We start from the raw sequence: 24,916 nt of genomic DNA on the forward strand, positions 1-24,916 counted from the left end.
TCTAGAAATCTCAACCCTTTAAACCCCATTTTTAATGTCCTCATCTTTGGAAATCTGTCTCTGTCTTTTATAAGACTTTGCTTGGCCTTCAGGCGCTATCTTGGTGGGAAATGTCACAGCTCCTCTGCAACAAAATTCATGGCTATGAGGCAAAATTTGGTGGGGTGGTCCTCCACCTGTAATAATGATTCCCTCAGCCAATGGCGAGTGAGAGGGCACGACGTGTCATCGGTGATGTAAGGGGTGGTGGATATAAAGGTGGGTGTGCAGACAGAGCAGTGTGGAAGCTCAGATTCAGCTTGTGGGAGAGCTGTGGACTTCACCTATGCTGGCATGCCTGAGCAACTCGCTCTCCTCTACTCCCGAGCTGAGCCGCAGGACTTAGCGGCCCGTTCCATGCCAGAGCAGCCGAACCTTACTATCATCATCTCACGGTGTCTCGCCAGGCATCGCCTGGTCTTTCTTGTCTCGTGATTCCCTCTGTCTATCATGGTGTGAATGATTGGGTCCAAAGGAAATAGATAATTAAGGTCTCTGATCGTTTGTTTAGTTATTAGGCATGTTTGGTTCGGTAAGGGCAAGGGAGTTCAATTGCCATTTATGATTACATCGTTAATTCTTTGCTTCCTTCTGTTTCCTTCCCCTGTGTGGCCGTTATGATTAAACAAACTGTTTTTGGTCTCGGAGTGAATTCTCGTTGGTGTGGTCTTCATTGGTGATGAGAAAAAGCCCATTGAAGGATTAAATGGCTGAAGGGGTAGAAACCACATAAAGATGGTGCCACGCATCTCAGGATCACTCGGCCTAATTGAATACGAGACAGTGTGCTAATTAACGTAACGCTCAACCGATTCGGTGTCCCAAATCTGCACGGTAGCGTGGTATTTGGACGTGAGATCAATCAAGTAGGGGGGGTCTTCAAAACGGTTGAATGTTACAGTCGTATTGAGATGACTTGCCGGATTCAACCAGGCAACTGGAACAACCGGATGGCAACAACAATATGTTGATTAAAAAAGGCACCTACTTTAAAATGTTGCTTGTTTTGGGGGTGAATGCGAAAACAGGAAACAAAGCAGTCAATGGCAAGCTCCAGGTCGGCAGCAAGACACCCTGGTCCACGAGAGAACGGCTTCGCGGGATTGAATAGCAGCGCCTGTGAAAAGAGAGATGGTGGTGCCATTAAAACACCTGAATCACACTGGCATCTGTGGACAAGGACACACAGATCAGGGTGGATGACGACATGTGGTGAAAAAAACAAACAAACACAAAACAGTGCTGAAAATACATCCAATACGATGAACAAAAGAAGAATAAATATGCAATTCCTGTCGGCCACAAAACCCCAACCTTGAGGTCAGACAGCACAGCCTGTACAAGGAAACAGACTAGAGCCGAGTCCTCCCAACTGATGTAAGTAGAAGCTTTGCAAAGGCGCACACACGAAATGACGGCACTCTCCATCAGGAGCTTATTTCCTCCATGCCCTGCCAAAGCTCGCCGAACACCTTCCAGAAACTGTCTCTGCTGAGGAGGAGCACGTGGATAAGTGGTGGAAGAGGAACTACGGTTAACAAACGGGCCAAAATCAGCAATTAGTGCAATTAGAAATATCAGAGCAAAACAATTAGAGAATAAAAACTTATTTAAAAGTGAAAAGAAAAGCTGTTCATTTTCCACCTCAAATTATTAAGGCTACCATCTGCATGATACAAATCATTCCTTTTTCAAAGTTATATGCTGTATTCCCAATTCAGCTCAATTTTTACCAGTGAGTCCAGCCCACCTCTCCTTTCCAATTCCTTTACAAAGGAATGCAGTTGTGCATACATTTCGTGAAATCCTCTCAAGCTATTAAAATAACAAAAGCAAAGGATGCTGCACAAAGTAAAACTCTGTTGGATGGTACCATAGTCATTGCCATTGAGAGAAGCAGCTTGGAAATACATGATGACGATGACGATGATCATCATCGAGAAGTAGATTTTTGCATTTGGGATCCCCCTTTATAGGTCTTAAACGGTCTTGGGGGGTCTCGTGGGTTGAAAGGGTCTCGTGGGTCTCAAGGGTCTAAAAGGGTCTTAGGGTTGTAAAGGGTCTTTGGGGTGTTAAGGGTGAAAGGGGTCTGAAATAGCCTTAGGGGTTTAAGGGGTCTAAAAGGTGTAAGGGCTCTAAAGGTCTACATAGCTAAAAGGTATGTTCCAATCGAGGTAATTAATAGAAGTAGTCAAGGTCCAATAATAAGCAATTAATAGATGTACTCACGGTCCAACTCACATTCAAACAGAACTTAATTAATAGACGTACTCACAGGGGTCGACAAAGACTTCACCTCGATGAGGGTTCACCGTCCACCCGTGTTTTTCAATTTTATATACAGTATATACATAGCTATCAAGTGAATCTCGGTTGAAAATTGATGATTTATGCGACCTTGACCTTTGAAATTTTGACCTCAAAAACAACAGGCTTCCAACTTGTCATTACCTCTACCAGGTGGTGAAGTTTCGTGAAGATCGGAGTAAAAAATGTGACCTGTAGATGATTGACATACAGACAAACAGACAAACAGAACAGAAAAGAAGAGACTAACCAATATACCGTACTTGCAAATGTTCGATTTCGAAAGCAACAAGCAGACAAAGGTAAAAATATAACCTCCGTCCACCTTCGGTGGTAGTGGTAAAAAGCCTGGTGTTGGCTTGGTGATTAGGGTGGCTGGCTTGGGATCTTGGGGTCTTGAGTTTGAGGCCGTCGGCCATGAAATTAACTACAAGTGGGGGTTGACTCAGCCCGTCATCCTTCCGAGGTCGGCGAAATGAGCACCAGTGTATCTGTCATCATGAAATGAGTACAGCCATGCCCTCAGCCAATGATGCTACCTGCAGCCTTGTGCTGCATACGAAGGAGGTTGAGATCGAGGTAAAAAATTATTCCAGTAGGGGCGGTGGAGAGTTATGGGGATGGGGGAGTGTGGAAAGAGAGAGGTCGAACCAAAGGATAAAAGCAAAGGGTCATACGACATTAGATCATACCTTACTGAGATGTGTATCGTGTCCCCCTGATATGTTGCCTGTTGAAACACCCCCAGGACCCCACTCTCCATTGAGTTCCCTCAAGGTATCCGGACACAAAACTAACAACACCATCTGCAGGGGCCAGACAGCTGCACGGCGCTTGGGTGACTCTGCAAAAGCATCCACTGCATCGAACACACGCTGAGCTACATCTGGTGGGAGGCATTATGACCGGAAGGTTAGAGCAGGGGAAAAAAAATTAAAACCAAACCAAGTAGTTAAGGCAGTATGCAAATTAATGACTCACTTTGCATCCTTATTCTGAGCTCTCATATAGCCTAAGGACACATCATGCATTCTTTTGATCATGTCATTATGATCGTGTTTGTTCTTTGGTGGTCTTCAGAGAACTGCCAATGCACCAACATACATGGCAGTTTAGCAAGGCAGATGGTCTGTCCTACAATCCACTATCTCCCTCACAAACTGGTCCATCATCTCTCATTGGTTTCTGACATTGACAGTTCCTCAAACCTCTCACTAAACAGACTATCCTTCACCAATTTAACACACAAAAACACACATGCATACGCACATGTGCCAGCACACACACATGCAAGGTTGTGATTGCACATGCTCATGAATTGTGATGATACATATTATACATAGTATGATATACACACACATTGATGTGATTATGCACATATTATGCATAATTATAAATATTGTATACAAACATATTATGCATATAATGTATACACATAATACACACACACAAACAGATGTACACACACGGATCATTGAAAGGGAAGGATGATAGCCAGGATTTAAACGGTGCTTGTGCAAAAGTCTTTCACCCAAATATTAAACTTCTGATTTTATTGCTACCTCCACCCCACCACCGAAGGTGAAGGAGGTTCTGTTTTCACCCCTTTCCGTCTGTTTGTTTGTCTGTCTGTCTGTTTGTGTGCAGGATATCTCAAAAAGTTGTGGACGGATTCGGATTAAATTTTGTGGTCAGGTTGGGTGTGTGACAAGGACGAACTGATAAGATTTTGGTGAAGATCCCGATCAGACTACTATAATTTTTAAAGTGATTCTTCACCATTGAGAGATAGGGCTAAACTGATATATAGCACGACATCTCAAAAAGTTGTGGACGGATTGGGCCAAAACTTTGTGGACATGTTAGGTGTGTGATAAGGAAGAATTGATTTAATGTTGGTGAAGATCCGAATCCGAATCTGGATACGAGAGTTATTTAATTTTTCAAGTGATTCTTCACCATTGAGAGATTGGGCCAAAAATGATGCTTCGCAGGATATTTCAAAAATGTATTGGGCCCGATATGTTCTCGTGGATCAGGCATTGCGTGCCCTTCGAGTTATGTTTGTTTTAATTTGCAATTTCCATCACAATTAAAAATGAACATGAAATTGACTGTCAGGTTAATAATTCAGTGCTTGCTCTATAAAGAGCAAAATACTGGTTAATTTGTAGTTTGCAACCAAGAGTTCACCTCGTGCACAGCTTGTGACTTGTAAATCGCTGACAAACTGCTTCATAAAGGGTCATCTAAGTATTTCGGATGGATGGGGGTGTGAAGGGTCAGTTTGGTGCTTATTCATCATCATCATTAGGCCTCACGTGCTAGACTAGCTTCCTCCTTGCTTTCCATCCCCATTTATGTTCTCTCCCTCCTCCTTCCCCTCAAACTGTTTGTTCAAACAATGCAAATGTCCTTTGTATTCATTATCGTACTCAAACTTAAATGTCCCTTATATCATTGTATATATATATATATATATATATATATATATATATATATATATATATATATATATATATATATATATATATACTCCTTGTTAATTGTTTTGAGTGATATGTGGTCTGGTTCGTTCCTCCCCATCTCAAGCTCAATATCCTTTCACTGCTCACCTTCCTCCCTGCATAGCTCTTTCCCTTAAAGCCAAATAAATCCAGCAAAAAAAAATTAACACAAAAATAAATAAATTCTCTCTATGCTCCCTACTCTCTAAAATAAATAAATAAACTTCCTCCTGCACCACCCCTCCCTAAATCCTGAAAAAAAAGGTCTTTACCCTCCCCTCAGCTCCAAGTTATTGATTCCTCTTTCATTCCTTATGTGTACACTGCTTGTCGGTATAACAAGGAATGTTCTATCATTTCCCTCCAAATCTGCTTTTCCGGTTCCCCTCTCCTCCCCTCCTGTGCCTTTCTCTCCGTCTTGCTGTCACGCAATCCCTTCATGTTCTAACCCATTTCCCTTTTGCCCTTTCTCGATTCAAAGACCAAAATCTTCCACATCATTGAAAAAATAAAACAGTGCTATTTATTGTGGGCCTTTAACAGTTTGCAGTGCTTGTGATTATGTGCCCAGGCTGTAACAAGTGTTGTTACCCACCTACTATCACTTCCATACAGCCGTACTGCCCTCACCACTGTCACACACACACACACACACACACACACACACACACGCACGCACACACACACACACACACACACACACACACACACACACACACACACACACACACACACACACACACACACACACACACACACACACACACTTCTATCATTCCCACTCACTAAACCATCAGTCTCTCACGCCCTTCACCTCTTCTCTCTAATGCTCGACACTCCCAGTCTCTGCAGCGTACGCTGTGAATCTCTGACATCAGAGAACTTCGAACTAACTTCTCAGATCTGCCAGGTAGCTTATGCATCTCATGACATCAATTGTATGACAAACCTCTCTCACAAAAGATGTTCCTGACTCATCTGTCTCACTCCTTGGTGACTCCCTCCTACACTTTAATTGACCCAGTTCTTGTTATCGTGGTGGTGTTGCTGTCTATGTTCGTTACTCGCTTCCCCGTTACCCCCTGCCCCTCACCAACCACATGGAGTATTTATAGCTTTGTCTCTCTCTCTCCCTCTCCATAACAACCTCCAGTTTCTGGTTGTGTGGTCCACCATCCACCCAGCTGCGAGTCCATTCCTTCAAACAAGGATTCTCTGCTGTCCTTCCTATCCATATCTCCATTGCATTGAGGTAGCTATCCAATTCCAATTTAAACTTACCCACTCTTTCCACTGCCACTCCCTTTCCAGGGAGAAAACGCCATGCAGTATCAAATAGTCTCTGAATTAAAGACTCTCTGAGTGATCTCTTCTTTGGTGTCACGCTACTGCCCCTATCACTGTTCATTTTGCTGAAAAACACAGACTGCATTTTGTTGTATATACCCTTCATTATCTTAAACATCTCAATCATATCTCCTCATAACCATCTCCTTTCTAATGTATAAAGTCTGTCTCCTTCAGACACTCTTTGTAGCTTAGTCTAGCTAAGCCCAAAATCATTCTAGGTGATATGAACCCTCTCTACGGCAGCTATGTCCTTTCTCAGGTGTGGTGACCAAAACTGCACACAATATTCTAGATGAGCCCTTATTAAATTCCTATACAGTGTTAAAACTACCTCTTTTGATTTTAAATTTATACTCCTACGAATACAACCAAAATCCCTGCTTGCTTTATCTACAGCTACCTGGCTGGCACTGTGCTGACTTGCTTACATCACACCCCACCCCCCCCCCAGACCCCGTATCTATTACCACCCCCAGATTGTTATGTGTGACACGCTCCAATAGTTTCATGAATCTGATCACCTCCCCACCCCCATCTCTGCTATCCACCTGACCTCCATGCTTTGTGTCATCTGCAAATATATAAAGCAGACTCTTCACCCCACAATCCAAATTGCTGATGTAAATCATGAAAAGTAATGGTCCGAGTACTGATCCCTGAGGTACCCCACCACTTACATCCTCCCAGCAAGACATCCTCCCACTTACAGCCACACTTTGCTTATCACAAAGACAGATTCCAATCCAATTAGCTACCTGACCGGCCACTCCACAAGCCCTCACCTTGACCAACACTAATAACCTCCGATGTGGTACTGTTACGAATTTGGAAGTCTTGTGCACACAGACAGACAGCTGTCCCCTATAGCTCAGTTATATCGGTAAGTGTGTGTTTCTAGTTCGGGTCCCGTCCTTAGTGTAGTGGGAATTGGATGTTCATGTGTCGCAGAGTTATTTTGAGAGGGTTTTCTTTTACATTTTTACACCCCGTATCACAACAACACCTTCGCTCCATCCTGACACCATAACGCTCACCAGCAAGCGCGCGAGTGGGCGGAGCCTAACATCGGCATGGCATCCCTCTAAGCCAATCGGCAAGGAGTGGGCGTCTCACCCGCCTCGTTTCCGACTCAGCACCATCGTATTTCGGCACGTGGCCAGAGGTGAGTGGAGCCACAAACACCTCAGCTCAGGACTCCGCCCAAAGGGGTGGGAGTTACCCCGCCTACCGTGGGCCTGTCCAATGGAGGACGGCCAGGGAATCGCGCGATGGGTCCGACCAATCGGGAGGCGAGTGGTCGGGAGAAGAAGCCCCTCCCTCCTGAAAAAGATGTGTGGTGGTTGTCGTGACGAGCGTGGAGGAGGCAGGCGATCAGAGAGGATGGGGAAGCAGCTTGTAGCGAGGAGGAGGATTGCGCCCCGTCTGCTCTTATCTCACTGGCGCATATCATCTCATCTCGAGGCTGGTCTGGTCTCATCTCGACGCGGCTGATCTCATTCTGGTTCGTTCGTCTCGGCCAAACCGCACAAGGCGGGAAGGTCCATTTTGTTTCTTTGGGTGTGCGTCTGTCTATCGGCCTGTCTTTAAGTAGGAACTGGTAAGTGCTTTTGCTTGTACATTGATTTCATTTCTTATAGTCGGTTTAACTCTGCCCTTCCATGTCCCTTCCCCACCTATTGTAAATAAATATCCCTTGTTTAATGTTTCAGCTCGCCTTTGTCCTTTCCTTCATTGGTTTAGCACGGTGCGTGTTGGGTGATTAAAAAGGCCGTTGCTGCTGTAGATGTACATTTGGACCGACGGGACCTCGGTAACCATCCACTCGGGTTACACACGGGTCGAGCACGGTGACGAATCGTCCCGTTCGAGCCCCGTCGAGGGTGTGAATCCCTCGGTAGCTCGCCATGTGGGCCTCTAGGTATTTTGAAGTTTGGCAAATAACCCTGTGCCCACACGGTTGATTTATTGACGATTCACGGTCCTGTAAGGGACCCGTACCTTCGGAGTTATCCGAGGGTAACGATCTGAATTCCGGGTGTTCGGTGGAGCCGACTCTACTGCTGCACCTAGCGGTCGTGATCGCCACCGATACCAGGCCCACAACAGTACCTCATCAAATGCCTTCTTAAAGTCTAGATATACTATATCCACTGCCATTCCCTCACCCACGCAATCAGAAACTGCTTCAAAGAACTCTAAAATATATGTTCCATAAGACCTTTGGTAAACTCATTAAACCCATGCTGGCTGCCTTTGATGAATTTGAATTGATTTAAATGGTTCCTCATCCAATCCTTAACATCTCCAACACCTTCCCCACAACTGAAGTCAAACTAACAGGTCTATAATTCTTCTCTGGATTTTTTCTAAAATAATGGTGTTACATTTGTTACTCTCCAAGCCTCTGGTACCTGTCCTGACTCCAGTGAGATCTTTAAAATATCCATTAATATCTCGCTTACCTGCTCAGCCACTTCCCTCAATATTCTCGGGTGCATATTGTGTGGCCCCAGAGCCTTATCTACTCTTAGATTTCCCAGCTGTTCCTTTACTTCCTCCACTCCAATCTGGATCTTCTGAAAAAGCCCTTTCTCACCTCCTTGATACAGTAGATACTGTTACGGTTGTGGGGGCAGATGGAAGAATTTAATTGGGAATATTGCATTGTGTAGAGTTGCTTGGTCTGTGGATGTGTCAGAGGCATCTCGATGTAACTAAGTAGGGAACCTATCAGCTTAAGTGTTACGTGTCACCACACGAGGGGGTGGTGTCGTGTTAATTAGCTCAGGTTTAAGAATAAGCTTCCCCAGTATATAATCGCCCCTCTGTGATTTTTCCCTATGTTATTATATTTCAAGATCGGCAATAAAATTGGAGAACACGTCCCTAAAGCAAATAGGCAGAAAGCCCCACCTTCAAAGGGTGACAACAGGCGAAGTCACGCCCCCCGAGGGATGATCGATGGGCGTGACGTCAGAAGCTCGCCGAGCAGGCAGAAGTCCCGCTTTCCCGGGTGTCGTGTGAGGAGGCCACGCCCCGGAGGTGGAGGATATAGGTGTGATCGAGAGGAAGATCAGGCTGGCACATTTTGAGAGGCAAGAGAGAGCACACATGAGAGGAGAAAGGAGTTCAGGGTGAGCGCACACACGAAGAAAGACGCTGGCCTTTGGCTCTTGTTTGAGTCATGAGAAACAGACCCCGAGCCTCGTGCATGTCATAGCGGGTTGGTGAGGATGATCGCCACACAAAGCCGTTAAACTGGGGCTCTGAGAGTTGGTGTGGAGTGCCGCTTGCGGATTGCCTGGCGTGCATTTGTGTGCGTCTTTTTGTGTGCGTCTGCACATGCGAATAGGAGTGCAAAATATTTGTTATTTTCATTAAATGTGTTCATTTTGAAGAAGCTGTATGTGTGTATTTGTCATGGGGTACGAGTATAACCCACCTGTGCTCCTCTGCCCCTCCCACAAGGGGCCTTCTATTAATAAGGAACCACTCGGCTGTCCCGGGGGTTGGCGGTGTTAACCACCCGTCACCACAATTTGGGTCAGGGGGGTTAACCTGGGCCGGCCACCCCCGCGATGATACTCTCAGCTATTGGCAATTCTCTTGACTGTTCTTGCGTAAATGTTGAAGCAAAATACCTGTTTAATAAGCCTGCCATCTCACTTTCCTCACTAACCACTCTCCCTGTGCTATTCCTCAATGGGTGCACACTGGTTCTAACTTGTTTTTAGCCGCGTCTCGCAAAGCGAGAAGCGGCTCTAAGAGAGCTCCGCGTTGTTGTTGTTCTTGTTGTTGTTCTTCTTCTTGTGAAGCCAAAACCTTGAGGACACGGCTCTTTTATATACAAGATCCGGATCTCCTTAAATACTAAACACCTGTACACATCCTTGCATTGAGGGTGCCTTTTGAGAGCGTCTATCATGAGCTTTTAAATATATTCGGACATTTGCTTTAAAGTTTCGAAAAGTTCACGTTACTATTTAAAGATTATTTCACTTAATGTATTGTAATTTCGTAAATACACTATTTTCTCGTCATGAACGACGATTGCCCATGACGGGTCTCGCTATTGGCTCCGTCAAGGCACGTGATGAAATATCGTAAGTTGTTGTTGTTATTGTTGTTGTTTTTTTTCTTTTCTTCTTCTTCTTCTTCTTCTTCTTCTTCTTCTGGTGAAGACAAAACCTTTAGGACACGGCTCTTGGACACATTTGTCCTTGTTTTTATATCTTATTCTACTATATATAACCAGAAGGGCACTCGGTAGAGCGCATACCTCCACCAAGTAATGTCTGATCCAGGAGAACACATCAGACCCAATGAGTTTTTGAAATATCCTGCTATAAGTATGCAGCCGGCCCCCGACTTACGATGGGGTTACGTCCCGATAAACCCATCAGAAGTTGAAAATATCATAAGTCGAAAATGCATTTAATACATCTAACAGTTAGAAACTAACGTTTCATAATAGCTGATGGAACAATGCTACATGCGTGCGAACGATGCTGCGTGCGTGCGAACGATGCTGCGTGCCTAACTCACATGCGATGGCCATGACTCACTTCCCACCTTCCTTCTGGGTAATTATCTTGAGTTTCATCTCAAGAATAATTGCTTTCTTCTTCTCACCAGAGGCAGGAGACACAGATGGCTATTTTGTAGACATGATGGGATGCGAAAACACAAAACACAATATCCAAAAAATGCTGGCAACACAGTACAATGTAGACTCTTCAGTGTACAGTGTGCAGTTTCGGTTGTTTACCCTCATGATCGCCTGGTTGACTGAGAGCTGTGGCTCGCTGCCACTGCCCAGCACCGTAAAAGAGTATCGTATCGCATATCGCAAGCCCAGGAAAAGATCAAAATTCAAAATTCGAAGTACGGTCTCTACTGAATGTGTATCGCTTTCGCACCAGTGTAAAGTCGAAAAATCGTAATTGCAACCATCGTAAGTCGGGGACCAGCTGTATTGTTTTTGTCCCCATTTCTCAATGGTAAAGAATCACTTTAAAAATTAAAAATTTCTCCTATCCGGATCCAGATTCAGATCATCACCAAAATCTAATCAATTCGTCCTTGTCACACACCTAACCTGGCCACCAAATTTCATCCAAAACTTTTTGAGATATCGTGCTCACAGAAAAACAAACAGACAAACAAAGACAGACAGACAGACGGGTGAAAACAAAGTAATTCCACCTTCGTGTTTGAGGTAATAAGGCAATTCCCTGTATGTTTGATAATTATAGAATCGAAAACAGCTGGGCCATTCTCCACCAAATTTTTCATACACGCTGTCCCAAGGGTCGGGTCACGGGTAAAAAATAATTCTCACCTTCCCCCCCCGCCCCCCCCCCCCCAGCGAGAATACACAGAGAACAGTGTGAATGGTTTCATCACTGACCCCCAATGCCTGAAGGAGCTGATATTGACACCTTTTATTTTTCACTCCCAGAGAGAACAGATGTTACTTTTACTAAACAGAGACCCGTCCATCCATCATGCAAATAAGAAGCAGAACCTCGACCTTTGATGGAGCAGTTCCTGCTGGCATAGAATGATAAAAATGGTACCACTAGAAAACCACTAATCGATTTCTTTGGTTGGAATGCGATTCATCGATAACATTGGAATAAAAATTTGTGTCCATTTAATCATAAAGATGCCCGTTATAAATGCCCATCTTTCCGGGATTGAAAAGGAAGAAGTAGAAATGGGAGTTGAATGCAGTGATAATGCAATGATAACATTTATAATGCAGTGATAATGCAATGATAAGCCGAATGCAATGATAACATTAATTATTCTCGAACAGCAGGAACCGTTTAAGCAGGAGTTCTCAAACTTTCTCTCATTGCAACCCCCCCCCCCCCACCCTGAGTCATTAGGTGATTGACTGGTACCCCCATCATGGAAACATAAAACATAAAATGGTATAAAACGTTTCAACTGTGGAGAAGTAGATGTTTCAATGATACTCACTTTATTAAACAGTTAAACAATGACACGTGATTATTTCAAGTCGAACAACCAATTCATGAAACTTAGTGTAAGGGTATATGCATGTTTCATCAAGACCAGTTTCTCAATTTGAGGTGCAGTTTTGGAGATGGAAACTTGAAGGTCATCCTCCACATTAAGCCAGGAAAATATTTCGTTTTCATGTTAAACAATGGTGACAATCCTCGTCGCCATGTGGTTTTTCCAAATTTCTTCATTCTCAATTAAATGCCGTACTAAGGTTTTCAAATACTGTATACCAAAGTTTTTGACCTTGACTTTAGCCTCCCACAGCTCCAGTTTCGTCATGAATGCTCGGAGTTTGCCCACAAAATCAATCACAGTGGTGAAACTGCTTTGGAGAAATGTGTTCAATGAAAGAAAAGAAAAAAAAAACGAGTTGAGGCATAAGAATGCCTTTCAAGTAGGCCAGCTGCAGGAGCCACTCTATCTGATGATTTATTGACAAGTTCTCGTGACTTTGTCTTGCTGTCACATTTGAACTCACTGGCAGCGATGATCGGGGAGATCAGGTAGAACGCACCTGTCCGCAGGCCTTGCACAGGCCCATATCATCGGGAGTTTTTGCAGTACGGACTGCAAGATATCACCTTTTTTGGGGAGTTGGTCAGAAAGTTCTCCAAATCTTTCTTTGTGCAGAGGCACACCCCTTTCTCGCAGGTACTTTTCCAAGTAATTTCGGCATTTTTTTTTCTCGAAGCTTTGTGAGCCATTTTAGATAGCAATCCTTATCGAGCATTCACGATATACGTTCCCTGCCCCAATGACCATTGTTGACAGGGGTTTCTGTGCATGCGTGCCGAGCATTCTGCAAGGATTACATCGTCATATTGAAAGTCACCTATTCCAAAAAGGCTTGAAGATACTTAACACCAATGACAAGTTCTTTCAGTGAAAATAACACATTCCATTCCGGAATTGAGGAGATACCAGCCCCCTCCCCCCCCCCATATGTTCCGAGAATCAGTTGAAATCCTGCATGTGACATTATTACTAGAAGTGGGCATCCACCACCATCCATGACCGTGTTCTGGAACGTCGGTAGAGGCCCTCATTTTCTTTTTCCTTCCTCACTCACTATTTCATCTTTATTCACTTTTTAATTTGTTTTCTCTGCAACCGCTTGATCAATTGAAACAAAACTTCTAATGTAGGAGCGCATATGCAAGGATAATTTTTCACCAAAGTTACATGATGATTGTGTGGAAAATGTGGCCAGTGTTCCAAAAAGTCTGTTTTCTGCAGGCATGGGTGGCAAGGTGTTTCACATATCAGGAAAAATAGGATTTGACCTCGCTTCGCTTGGCCGAATGGACTTGTATAAATTCTGAGCCTGCCACAAAGCAAATCCTCAATTTCGACATTTCAGACAACCTGAGCTACAATAAATCGACGATATATAACTTAGTATTTACTAAGTGACAGAAAGACATCAAGATTTCTCAAAACACATTAAAGGTGCTGATGAAGGGAGTGAAATATGACACACGGAAGGGGTTGGGGTAAGAAGGGTTATAAAAGACATACCAGCGAGCTCAGGCTGAGGGCGCTGGTAAAGTTCTGAAAATTCTTCAGGATTGTTTTCCACCCAATTCCAAAAGGCCTGGAGATATTTAATAACAAGAAGGCATTCTTTCAGTAAAAAAATAACATGTTTCAATTATTTCCCCATCAAGGAGAATTCTTCACTTGGAAGTCCAAGCTATGTTACCTTTTCCAAGCTGTTTATTATTGTCAGCTGGGCAATCTTCTTCAGAGATTTAATCTTGAGAACAATATCTGTAATGAACAAGCATGTACAAGAAATAATGTAAAAAATCATAAAATACAGCATGAGGGCATTATTTCACAAACAAGACATTTACAATGCCATCCTTGTTGGAGAATTATGCAAGACGATACAATCGAACAGCATTTAATACAGAAGCCTTGTAAAGTTTACTTCCTACAAGGTATTAAAATGGTACCAAAAATTAATGTTATGCAGTAAGTACTCCTACGTCATTCACACTTCGATGTCCAGTGGGGTTATGATTTGAATCGTCGAGCCGCAGCCTATTAATAACCTATGCCAGGTGATCGTCGGCGATATGCTGCCGCGCGCTATGCATGAGTTAGACTATTGTTGGGCATAGGTTGTGAACGCCGACAACACGCTCAGCATTCGTTGGTATAAGTTATCTATATGTGATTAAAACGTTCTATGTACATTACTAATACGTTATGCATACGTCCAACACGTTATTATACGGCCAAAACTTAAAAAAAACATCAACAGTTCAGCGTACGCCAGCGTTTTACATACATTTTGAGACCTTGCCATACGCTAGCTAAAACGTCAAGGTGTGACAGCCCCTTAAGATGGCATGGGTAGAGGATGTGTTCTTCCACCTCTCATGGCTTTACATCCTTACGCTTACAGTATATATACTGTACCAACTGCCTGGGATGCTGTTCCACCAACGCAAATAGATCCTAATTCTGCGTGGGAGAGAGGAAAGTCGAAAAGTGCAGTGCACTGTCGGGAACCGATGACGTTATATGGAAACGTCACGACATTATTGGAAAAGTGTGTCCCCTATTGGTTAGCGATGTTATCGTGAAACTACGTTTAGAAGCGATGTTGTAGGAGAACTTGCTGCATCCTAGTACAAAAGAGTTCCACCTGCTTCATACAAGCAGTGTTCTGACAAGTCATGACATTGCTGTATACCACCTTCCGACCTATTCTGCCAAGCCGTCTTTAGGCCTCTCTCCACTGGCTGCTTTTATTTACTTTATTCTACAGTGTCTACCGCTATGGAAGACAGATACACACTGCATATGGTAAGCGTGCAGTACATGGACATTTCAAGACCGACGTTTTATATTTATGACAAAGACATTATGATACAGTGGACAAGTCAACACAGTACATAGGAAATTAAACTGGGACCAAGACATCATGACCCCATGCTCAGATGGGAATGCCAAGCAGGGCAATTCAAATACTAGTGCATCTGAAGGTACGATGACAGCCAGTGTATCAACTTAGACACATACTCCTGTTCTATGTAACATACCCATCAGTCTCAGTCTCTCTCCCTCTCTGACAATATATATATATATACAGATATAGAAATATATATATATATATATATATATATATATATATATATATATATATATATATATATATATACAGATATAGAAATATATATATATATATATATATATATATATATATATATATATATATTTCTTCTTCTTCTTCTTCTTTCGGCTGCTCCCTTTCAGGGTCGCCACAGCGGATCATCCGTATGATCCACATTGTGATTTGGCACTGTTTTATGCTGGATGCCCTTCCTGACGCAACCCTGGTCGCTTCTTACGACACAGGGAAATGGTACACCTATTTTAACCGGGGTATACACTGGCCCAGTGCACTGGTACTCATTTCGCCGACCTCGGAAGGATGACAGGCTGAGTCAACCCTCTGGTGAATTAATTCAGTGGTCCAACGGGGCTTGAACTCAGGACCTTTCGGATCCCAAGCCGCTGCGCCAACACCAGGCATATATATATATATATATATATATATATATATATATATATATATATATATATATATATATATATATATATACATATACAGATATATATTGTAACGAATTAGCCGGTTCGGACGGCCTACGCACGACCGCTTCAGCCCAACCGCAGTCGCGCGTCCACCGACAACCGGAATTCAGTCGTAGCATCCTGGACAACTCCGGAAATCTGCCTTAACGCACCATACACTGTCAATATTCTGTCCACGTGGTACAGGGTTAATCGCCGAATCTCGATATACCTAATTATCCGTGCAGACAGAAGAAGTACCCTTTGGTACCAGGTCTCTTCGGAGAATCCTTGGCTATCGCTGGTCGGATTTTGTGTCCAACGAGCGGTTGCTGAGAGAGACTCGGATGAGATTTGTTACCTGCATAGTCCGTGAGCGTCAGTTGCGGCTGTATGGACATGTGGCTCGTTTTCCTGACTCTGATCCTGCTCACCAGATTCTCTCAGCGAGGGAGTCTCATGAGTGGAGGAGGCCAGTGGGTCGACCACGTGCCTCATGGTTGCAACAGGTTGACCATCATCTCAAGGAGATGGGGATGGGCCTGGCATCTGCCTGGGGGATGGCCAGACGGAGGCCTCTGGAGTACCGGCGGAAAGTGGACGCAGCGACGTGCTGTTCTGGCACATGCTCCCATACCTGACCTGACCTGACAGAAGTACTGAGAATTTATACTTCGACGGGACGCGTAAGGAAACGGGCCGCTAAGCGCGCTCGTTCCGTGTGCGATGCCGAGCGGTTTTAATCGCCAAGTTCCGTCAGACCAAATGACCACTTTTATTTGGCTTTAATAGCCTGCTAATTTCCCGAACGCGCCGTAGAAGTAAATGGGAGAAAATGACGCAACGAGCAGATTGACATTCAAACAATGGGGGCATTTATTTCAACAGGCAAGCAATCAATGGGGGGAAGGGGACATGACACAAGCAAAGCCTACAGCCGATGTCTATTACGTACAGGCACGCACTTAACCAACAATACTACTTAAGGAGACAAGGTGCCACAGAACACTCTCATACAAAACTCTCACCTGACCTATATGTATGTATATATATATGTATATATGTATGTATATATATGTATGTGTATATATGTGTATATATATATATATATATATATATATATATATATATATATATATATATATATATATATATGTGTATATATATGTATATATATATATATATATATATATATATATGTATATATATATATATATATATATGTATATATATATATATATATATATATATATGTATATGTAAATATATATATGTATCTATATATATATATATATATATATATATATATATATATATATATATATATATATATATATATATATATATATATATATATATATATGTATATATATATATATATTGTTGTGGTTACCAGATTCGCAAACCACCATTCAGGTCCCTTAGGTGAGGTATCTCGGTAAGTACATGTGTAGTTAGGCCCAAACCCGTTGTCTAGTGGGAATACATGTCATTTATGCGAGCTGCGACTCTTCAGGATAGCCGTTTTTCTTTTACTATCTTTATTTTGGACCAACCGCCATGATTACCATCACAACCACAACAACAACCACCAACCACAACGCCGCTTCACCACAACCGCCACGACCTTTACCGTCACAACTCGCCACCATCGCATCACCGTCATCTCGCGCCACTCATGGGCACCGATGCTGGACTCGTGCAGGGCGCACGTTGAACAGCGTGTACAAAATCACGGATTTTGTGCTTCAAAAACGGATCAAAAACGACACACGCCCACTTTTTGCCGTCCAATCGGTGAGCGAGGGGCGATTTGGCCCCGCCTCCAGAACGATCGATATATGCAAATTTGTGGATCAAAAAGCCTTCACGCCCACTTTTTCTCGGGCCAATGGGGAGCGAGGTGAAAGGTCAAAGGGAGGGGGACAAAGGCGAAGTTATGGGGGGATAAAAGGACGGTGTTCGTCAGTCAGAAGAAGGAGAACGAGAAGGAGTCAGAAGAAGGAGAACGAGAAAGGAGAACGAGAACGAGAAGGAGTCGGAACGGAGGGGACGAGTGTGGAAGTCTGGAGCCCGAAGCCTGCAGTGGCTGGAGAAGCTGGAGAAGCTGAAGAGAGTCGCGAAGGGGAGAGTCGATCGGAGAGTCCAACGAGGAGAGCCCAAAGAGGAGTCCAGGGTGGAAAGTCCAGAGGCGGAGAGGCGGCAACGGCGAAGGCAGACGAGGGGGTGCTCGCGTCGGTGCCGGGAGCTGCACGCCCGAGGGAGGCCGGCAGCGCGACCTGGCCGAGGTGGAGACGCACACCACGGATAATAAAGATCCTCTATACCCCGAGCATCAGCAACCCCCTCCTGTTTCCCCCCCGCGCTGAGATAGTGCGACCAAGGGGGCCCCGTTCCCACCCCCTACCAGACACCGTCCACGAGGCCCGCGGGTTGCGGGGCCATCGCCGCTCCGCGTCTCATCACCAGACGGGTAGGCCCGACCCGGTCTCGGCCTCAGGCCCGCCTCATTCTTGAGGATATTCTTTTCCTTGGTTTTGGGTATGTGTTGTCGGCGCCGTCTGTGAAGTAGAATTGTATAAGTGTTGCCGTGTGCTCGGTAGTCGGTATTAGCTCTGCACTGTGTTTTCACTTTTATATTTGCTTTTTGTGTGAATGGAATTGTGTTTTCTTTTTTGTGTGCATTTGGTGGAATTGTATTTGTGTGCTTCCCGTGTGCCGAGAATAAATGTGCTTTATTGTTGAACTGTTCTCCCGCTTCGCTTCGTCTTTTCCCCCATTGAACCCTCATCTTGCTTCACGTAAAGGATTGGTAGTGGGCTGAATACGCCCGATAATTAATCGAACCGTCGAGGTCGACGATAACACCGCTCGGTTATTCTGATAGTACGGAACGGGTCGCTTAAGTGGCCCGTGTCCGAAGTCGACCTGCGGCGAGGTGCGATCGCCCGGTCTACCCTCCGCGTGGGTACTTAGGTAGGTCGAATTTGGCGAGCAACCCTATCCCACGCGGGGGCTGATTGGCTCGATCGCGGTGAGACCGAAAGGTCCACCCGTGACTGGTTCCCGGCGTTAGTCCGAGAGGGTCACGACTGGATTGTCCGTCCGGTGGGCGACGTGCCGCGATTCGAGTTACGTGGCCGTCAGCACGCCGGCGGGCGCGAAATCCGCAACACTGGTGTCAGAAGTGGGATACGAATTCATCGCCCTCCTCTCGGCACTGGTATCGGAGAACAGGAAAACGGGCTCTCCTGTCTCCGGCTAAATTCACGGGAATCGGTCCAGGGGTGAGAGAAGCGACCCCCGATTCCCTCCAAATTACGAGCGATTCAAATTAACCCTTCACGAGAAGCAAGATGGCGTCTCAAGGCGAGCGGGTGCCGGGTGGATTAGGTATGTGTAATAGTAATGTAGAATCCATGGTCCAGGATGGAATCCCCGTGCAGGAAATGTTGATTGTGCAGGAACACGGACTCGCCCAACTGAACCCAGGGCCCGAGGTGGGTGCGGCAGCGGCCGCGGTGTATGACACCTCCCCCCCCCTCTCCACCAAGACCCTTCCCCAACCCTTGCCGAAACGGCTCAGCTGAGTGCATCCAACATGGCCCAGCTATGCGCCATGCTGGCGGCAATGAACAAACAAATGAATGAAGTGAAAACGACGATGGATGCGAATACACAAAAAATGGATGCAAACACAAATGAAATGAAAAACGAAATGAAAGGCATGAACGAAAAGATGGATACAAATACAAATGAAGTGAAAACGACGATGGATGCGAATACACAGCAAATGAGGGAAGAAATGAAAAAGCTGCGGGGTGAGACGCAGAACATGGGCCGAAGCCTGCAGGCGGGCATGAAGGCCGTGACAAAGGAAATAATAATAGTGGAGACAAGGGAGGTAAAGGGTGAAGAGTTGGCAGTGACGGTAGCCGGGAAGGGAACCATAGAGGAGAGACGACACGAGGAAGACGGGGTAAGTGACGCACACACACACACAGAGGTAGTGGAGGATAATGGGGGTGAGCTGGCGGACTGGGTAGAGACCCAGTGCGAGCACCTGGATGGCCTCCTCCAGGAACGAGGGGAGGGAGTATGCCCCCTTGAGGTGAGTCACGACCAGGTGAGTTCGGTCGTGCTTTGCGAGGTTGAGGGGACGAGTGCTGTGGACGGGTGCACGGAGAGCTTGGGGGGTATAGAGGCCCCGGAGACCCTTGTGGGGACACGAATCCCCAGTGTGGTTGTCCCTGTGTGTGTGGTGCAAGGTGTGAGTGCGGCACCGTGTGTGGCAGCGACCCCGTGTGTGAGTGGTGTGGTCGCGATGGTGCCGGAGTACGTGCTTCCCAGCACGCCGTGTGTGGATGAGGCACGGAGTGTGAGTGAGGCACCGCGGGTTAGTGCCCCCGCGTGTGTAGGTGAGGCACCGTGTGTGGAAGAGACCGCGTGTGTGAGTGTCGCCGTGTGTGTGTGAATGAGGCACCGCGGGTGAGTGCCCTCGCGTGTGTGAGTGAGGCACGGTGTATGAGTGAGGAACCGCGGGTGAGTGCCCCCGTGTGTGTGGATGAGGCACGGAGTGTGAGTGAAGCACCGCGGGTGAGTTCCCCCGCGTGTGTGAGTGAGGCACCGCGGGTTAGTGCCCCCGCGTGTGTGGGTGAGGCACCGTGTGTGGAAGAGACCGCGTGTGTGAGTGTCGCCGTGTGTATGAGTGAGGTACCGCGGGTGAGTGCCCCCGCGTGTATGAGTGAGGAACGGTGTGTGGATGAGGCACAGCGGTTGAGTGCCCTCGCGTGTGTGGGTGAGTGCCCCCGCGCGAGTGAATGGAGCACCACGTGTGAGTAGTATGGTTTGTGTGAGTAGTGAGGCACGCGTGAGTGAACGGCCGTGTGCAAGGTCGCTGTGTGCAAGAGAGACCGTGTGTGTGAGAGAGCGGTATGTGAGGGAGATGTCGGTTGGCATGCGGGAGCACGCAGCCGCGTCTCCCAGTGTGAATGTGATGGAATGGAGTGTGAGCGTCGTAACACGCAGGTGTGCGTGGGTCGAATGGCGACGACGGCGACATGAGAAGAAAGAAAGCCGGGTAGCGGCTGTAGTTGTTTCGGGAACCGTGCCGGGTTCACCCAGCAGTGAGCACGCGGTTCGTGCTGTGCAACGCACGAGACCACCACGTGCTCGCTTGCGAGAGTGAAGTCCCGGTCCGGAAACGCCAGCGGTGGATTTGCCGATCCCGCGGACGGACAAAGTTTAGGCAGGTAAACGGATTTGGACCGGACGGGTTCTCCACGCGATCGTGTGTGTTAAGCTCCAACGGGCAAAGCACATGTGTTCGCGTGGGGAACCCCTCGAGACGTGGGGCTTGTGTTTTTTTATGCGCACGGTGACGTCATGGCTGCACGTGGGGTTGGAATCCGGCAGGAGGGGTATCCCTGCCGGATGGTACCGTCCAAGGAGGGACGAGGAACACGTGCAGCTGCATGACGTCACGGGCAGGTGCAAAGTGCGCGAGTTGCCGCGCAGGTGCTGCGCATGGAAAAAAAAAAAAAGCAAGCCTCACTTTCGGGTGCACAGGATTCCTGGGCAAGGGGTGGAAGACCCCCTTGACCTGGGCACAGGATGGAAACTAGTTAGGGGGAAGGGTTAGCTTAGTTAGACCGACTCCATGGGGCAGGGGTAAGTCCTCATGGAGTCCGTGGAATGGATTAGTTAGAGGGATTGTAGCCAGATTTAGGTTGGGAAATAAAATGATTTATTTGGAGACATGGACAGACTTATGAATGTGTAGAGGGGACGTAGCTTAGCTACGTAGGTTAAAAGGAACGTGCTACTAGTTTAAGGGACGACGTGGGAGCACGAGTTAGTTAGGGGATGTAGATAGAAGGATGGCAGAGTTCAGTGGTGTGTGTGTTGAAGAGTTGTTGGTGAGTAAATTGGAAGCATGTGCTTGGTGAGTGAGTGAGGCCAGCGGGTCTGTGTGAATGGAGTGAATGGGGAATGCATGGTGCGATGAGTGATTGGGGGGAGGAGTGACTCCCGCCCAAGGGACCCCGGGGTCAGAGTAAAGTGAGTTAGCTGGGTTAGTCAAATTGAAAAATGGAGGTCGTTTTGTTGTTGGTGGGAAAGTAGGCTCGAGACCCGTTTGGAGGGATGCAGGAGCCCTGTTGACGGGTTGGGAGCGTGGCTGCGAAAGGTGAGTATCGCTGAGTGGGTACCCCGGGCACCAGGCTAGTCGGCCGCGGTAGGCCATGGGTCCATGGGGGGCCGGGATAGAGTAGTGGGCACGGGTGCGCCTGCTTGGTGCGGGGGCCCGGGGGCCCGGGGCGCCATTAGCCGCGTGGGCAGTGTTGTGGGCACGGGTGACCCTCGGAAAGGGGCCCGGGAGGCCGGCCTGCCACGTGTGCGTTTCAGGGGAGGTGCCATGGGGGGCACTCCCCGGTGTTAGGGAGCTGGTAGGCTCGGAGGCAGTGTAGTGCCCGGGGGTGCCATAGCGGGAGATTCGGCAGAGGGTCGTGCCTGCCAAAGGGAGCCACGTGTCCCAGCCAGGAGACCGTGTGAGGGCACGGAGAGAAAATTGGGGGGCGAGGCCCGAAATTGTAAGGACACCAACACAGGCGACGGGAATCTGGGTTGTTAGAACCAATAGTTTAAGCGAGAGGCGCTTGGTGAAAGCCCCGGGGTAGTTTAACAGTTAAATGGTTAGGGTAGATTAGGAGATGTACCCCTCCGCACCATCCATCCCCTCGCTGTCGTTGTGGGCCGCTGGACCCACTTTGGGTTAAGATCGCCGAACTCTGGGGAGGCCATTCTGAGGCTTGAGTTGGGCCTCGGCACAGGACGTTAGCTCTCCCTTATTCCCCTCCGGGAAGGGAACGTAGGGGTTGGGAGTAGGCTAGGTGACAGGATAGGTTAGCCGAACAAGGACGATAAAGGGGGTTAGGGGACGATTTATAGTGGGGAAGTAAAAATAAAAACAACAAAAAAATAAGTTGGGGCTAAATTGGGGTTTGACAAATTAAGGGAGTGGGTATGTACAGTGACAGGCAAAGGCGATAGGTTGGGAGGGAGACGGGTAGGTAGGTCCGAGCCCGCCTTCCAAGTGGCCAGCACCACCGCACTCCCTCCACCAACTTCCACTGACGGCAAAAGCTGGCCAGCTTCATCTGCTGGCTGTGTTACTGCAAGGCCTGTGCCGGCCAGTTCATCTGCTGGCTGTTTTTCTTCGAGGCCTGTGCCGGCCTGGTTCTGCGGGCTGAGTTTGCCTGCAGCGGCCTTCTTCTGCGGGCTGTGTTTGCCTGCTGCCTTTGCCATGCCATGCCCACTGCCCCTGTTAACCAGCCCCGTTCAATTTTTGCTTTGCCCCCCCCCCCCTGTTCATTTCCATGTGCGCCAGGATCAAGGCAACAGTTTGCAAGCTGCGAGAACTGCCCTGTTGGCAGCTACAACACGGGCCTGCAGTGGCGGCCCGTGCACCGTGTTTGTGTTCATCCATCCATTCGTTGTGCTCATTGCGTGTGCCACTTGAGCTGGCACGGAGACTGCGTTTGTGCAGCCCAAGCACCGTTGTGGTTCACTGAGTTCAGTTCAAAAGGGAAGGCCTTGGACTGCGTGTGAGCAGCCAGCCACGTTCCCTGTCACCTGCATTGTTTGAGTCAGAGACTGCATGCGGGCAGCCTGGCTCCCTGCTAACTGCTTTTCTTTTGCAGAGTTCAGTGATCCTGGGCCATGGTTTAGTATAAAATTTGTAAGTTAAGGTTAAGATGTACTGTAAATATGAGTGCGCCCCTGGCATGTCTGTCTAGCGCCGGCAATTTTATTTAAGTCGTCCGTGTGAGTGAGTTTGTTTAGGTAGTTACGCAGCCCTCAGGTTATTTATTTTGGGGACACGAATACCATGAATGTCGCACTCAGGGATCCGTAGGTAAAATGTACTAGGGGAAAACTACACATGATGGCACACGAAAATTTGACGACTCGGGACGAGTCTGTAAAAAGGGGAGGGGGTAGTGTTGTGGTTACCAGATTCGCAAACCACCATTCAGGTCCCTTAGGTGAGGTATCTCGGTAAGTACATGTGTAGTTAGGCCCAAACCCGTTGTCTAGTGGGAATACATGTCATTTATGCGAGCTGCGACTCTTCAGGATAGCCGTTTTTCTTTTACTATCTTTATTTTGGACCAACCGCCATGATTACCATCACAACCACAACAACAACCACCAACCACAACGCCGCTTCACCACAACCGCCACGACCTTTACCGTCACAACTCGCCACCATCGCATCACCGTCATCTCGCGCCACTCATGGGCACCGATGCTGGACTCGTGCAGGGCGCACGTTGAACAGCGTGTACAAAATCACGGATTTTGTGCTTCAAAAACGGATCAAAAACGACACACGCCCACTTTTTGCCGTCCAATCGGTGAGCGAGGGGCGATTTGGCCCCGCCTCCAGAACGATCGATATATGCAAATTTGTGGATCAAAAAGCCTTCACGCCCACTTTTTCTCGGGCCAATGGGGAGCGAGGTGAAAGGTCAAAGGGAGGGGGTCAAAGGCGAAGTTACGGGGGGATAAAAGGACGGTGTTCGTCAGTCAGAAGAAGGAGAACGAGAAGGAGTCAGAAGAAGGAGAACGAGAAAGGAGAACGAGAACGAGAAGGAGTCGGAACGGAGGGGACGAGTGTGGAAGTCTGGAGCCCGAAGCCTGCAGTGGCTGGAGAAGCTGGAGAAGCTGAAGAGAGTCGCGAAGGGGAGAGTCGATCGGAGAGTCCAACGAGGAGAGCCCAAAGAGGAGTCCAGGGTGGAAAGTCCAGAGGCGGAGAGGCGGCAACGGCGAAGGCAGACGAGGGGGTGCTCGCGTCGGTGCCGGGAGCTGCACGCCCGAGGGAGGCCGGCAGCGCGACCTGGCCGAGGTGGAGACGCACACCAGGGATAATAAAGATCCTCTATACCCCGAGCATCAGCAACCCCCTCCTGTTTCCCCCCGCGCTGAGATAGTGCGACCAAGGGGGCCCCGTTCCCACCCCCTACCAGACACCGTCCACGAGGCCCGCGGGTTGCGGGGCCATCGCCGCTCCGCGTCTCATCACCAGA

At 47.3% G+C, this 24,916-nt stretch overlaps 1 protein-coding gene and 1 long non-coding RNA gene across 8 annotated transcripts in view; one reads left to right on the plus strand and one right to left on the minus strand.

The window, feature by feature from the left end:
• NF1 (neurofibromin 1) overlaps positions 1-14,093 on the minus strand; it is a 244,393-nt gene extending 230,300 nt beyond the window's left edge. For 4 of the 7 annotated variants that reach the window (XR_015058106.1, XR_015058105.1, XM_085881092.1 and 1 more), the window contains exons 1-5: positions 13,942-14,093; positions 13,758-13,833; positions 3,039-3,232; positions 1,354-1,530; positions 1,028-1,156 (exon numbers count right to left, since the gene is read on the minus strand). Coding sequence is in view for 5 of the 7 variants with exons in the window: in XM_085881092.1 (XP_085737218.1) it covers positions 1,028-1,156; positions 1,354-1,530; positions 3,039-3,232; positions 13,758-13,833; positions 13,942-14,064 (699 nt within the window). In the remaining 2 variants the exon portion in view is untranslated. The remainder of the gene's footprint in view (positions 1-1,027; positions 1,157-1,353; positions 1,531-3,038; positions 3,233-13,757; positions 13,834-13,941) is intronic. The other 3 variants (XM_085881091.1, XM_085881088.1, XM_085881089.1) reach the window with 2 other exon arrangements.
• Positions 1-23,910, plus strand: part of LOC147026073 (uncharacterized) — a 390,674-nt gene extending 366,764 nt beyond the window's left edge. Inside the window, exon 3 of the long non-coding RNA XR_015058108.1 lies at positions 23,829-23,910. This is a non-coding gene — a long non-coding RNA (uncharacterized LOC147026073). The remainder of the gene's footprint in view (positions 1-23,828) is intronic.
• Positions 23,911-24,916: the final 1,006 nt, after the last annotated feature.

The sequence above is a fragment of the Eptatretus burgeri genome, chromosome 5 (genome assembly GCF_056783735.1).
Source record: "Eptatretus burgeri isolate ZD-2024b chromosome 5, Ebu_testis_v1, whole genome shotgun sequence".
In the NCBI taxonomy this organism is placed as follows: Eukaryota; Metazoa; Chordata; class Myxini; order Myxiniformes; family Myxinidae; genus Eptatretus; species Eptatretus burgeri.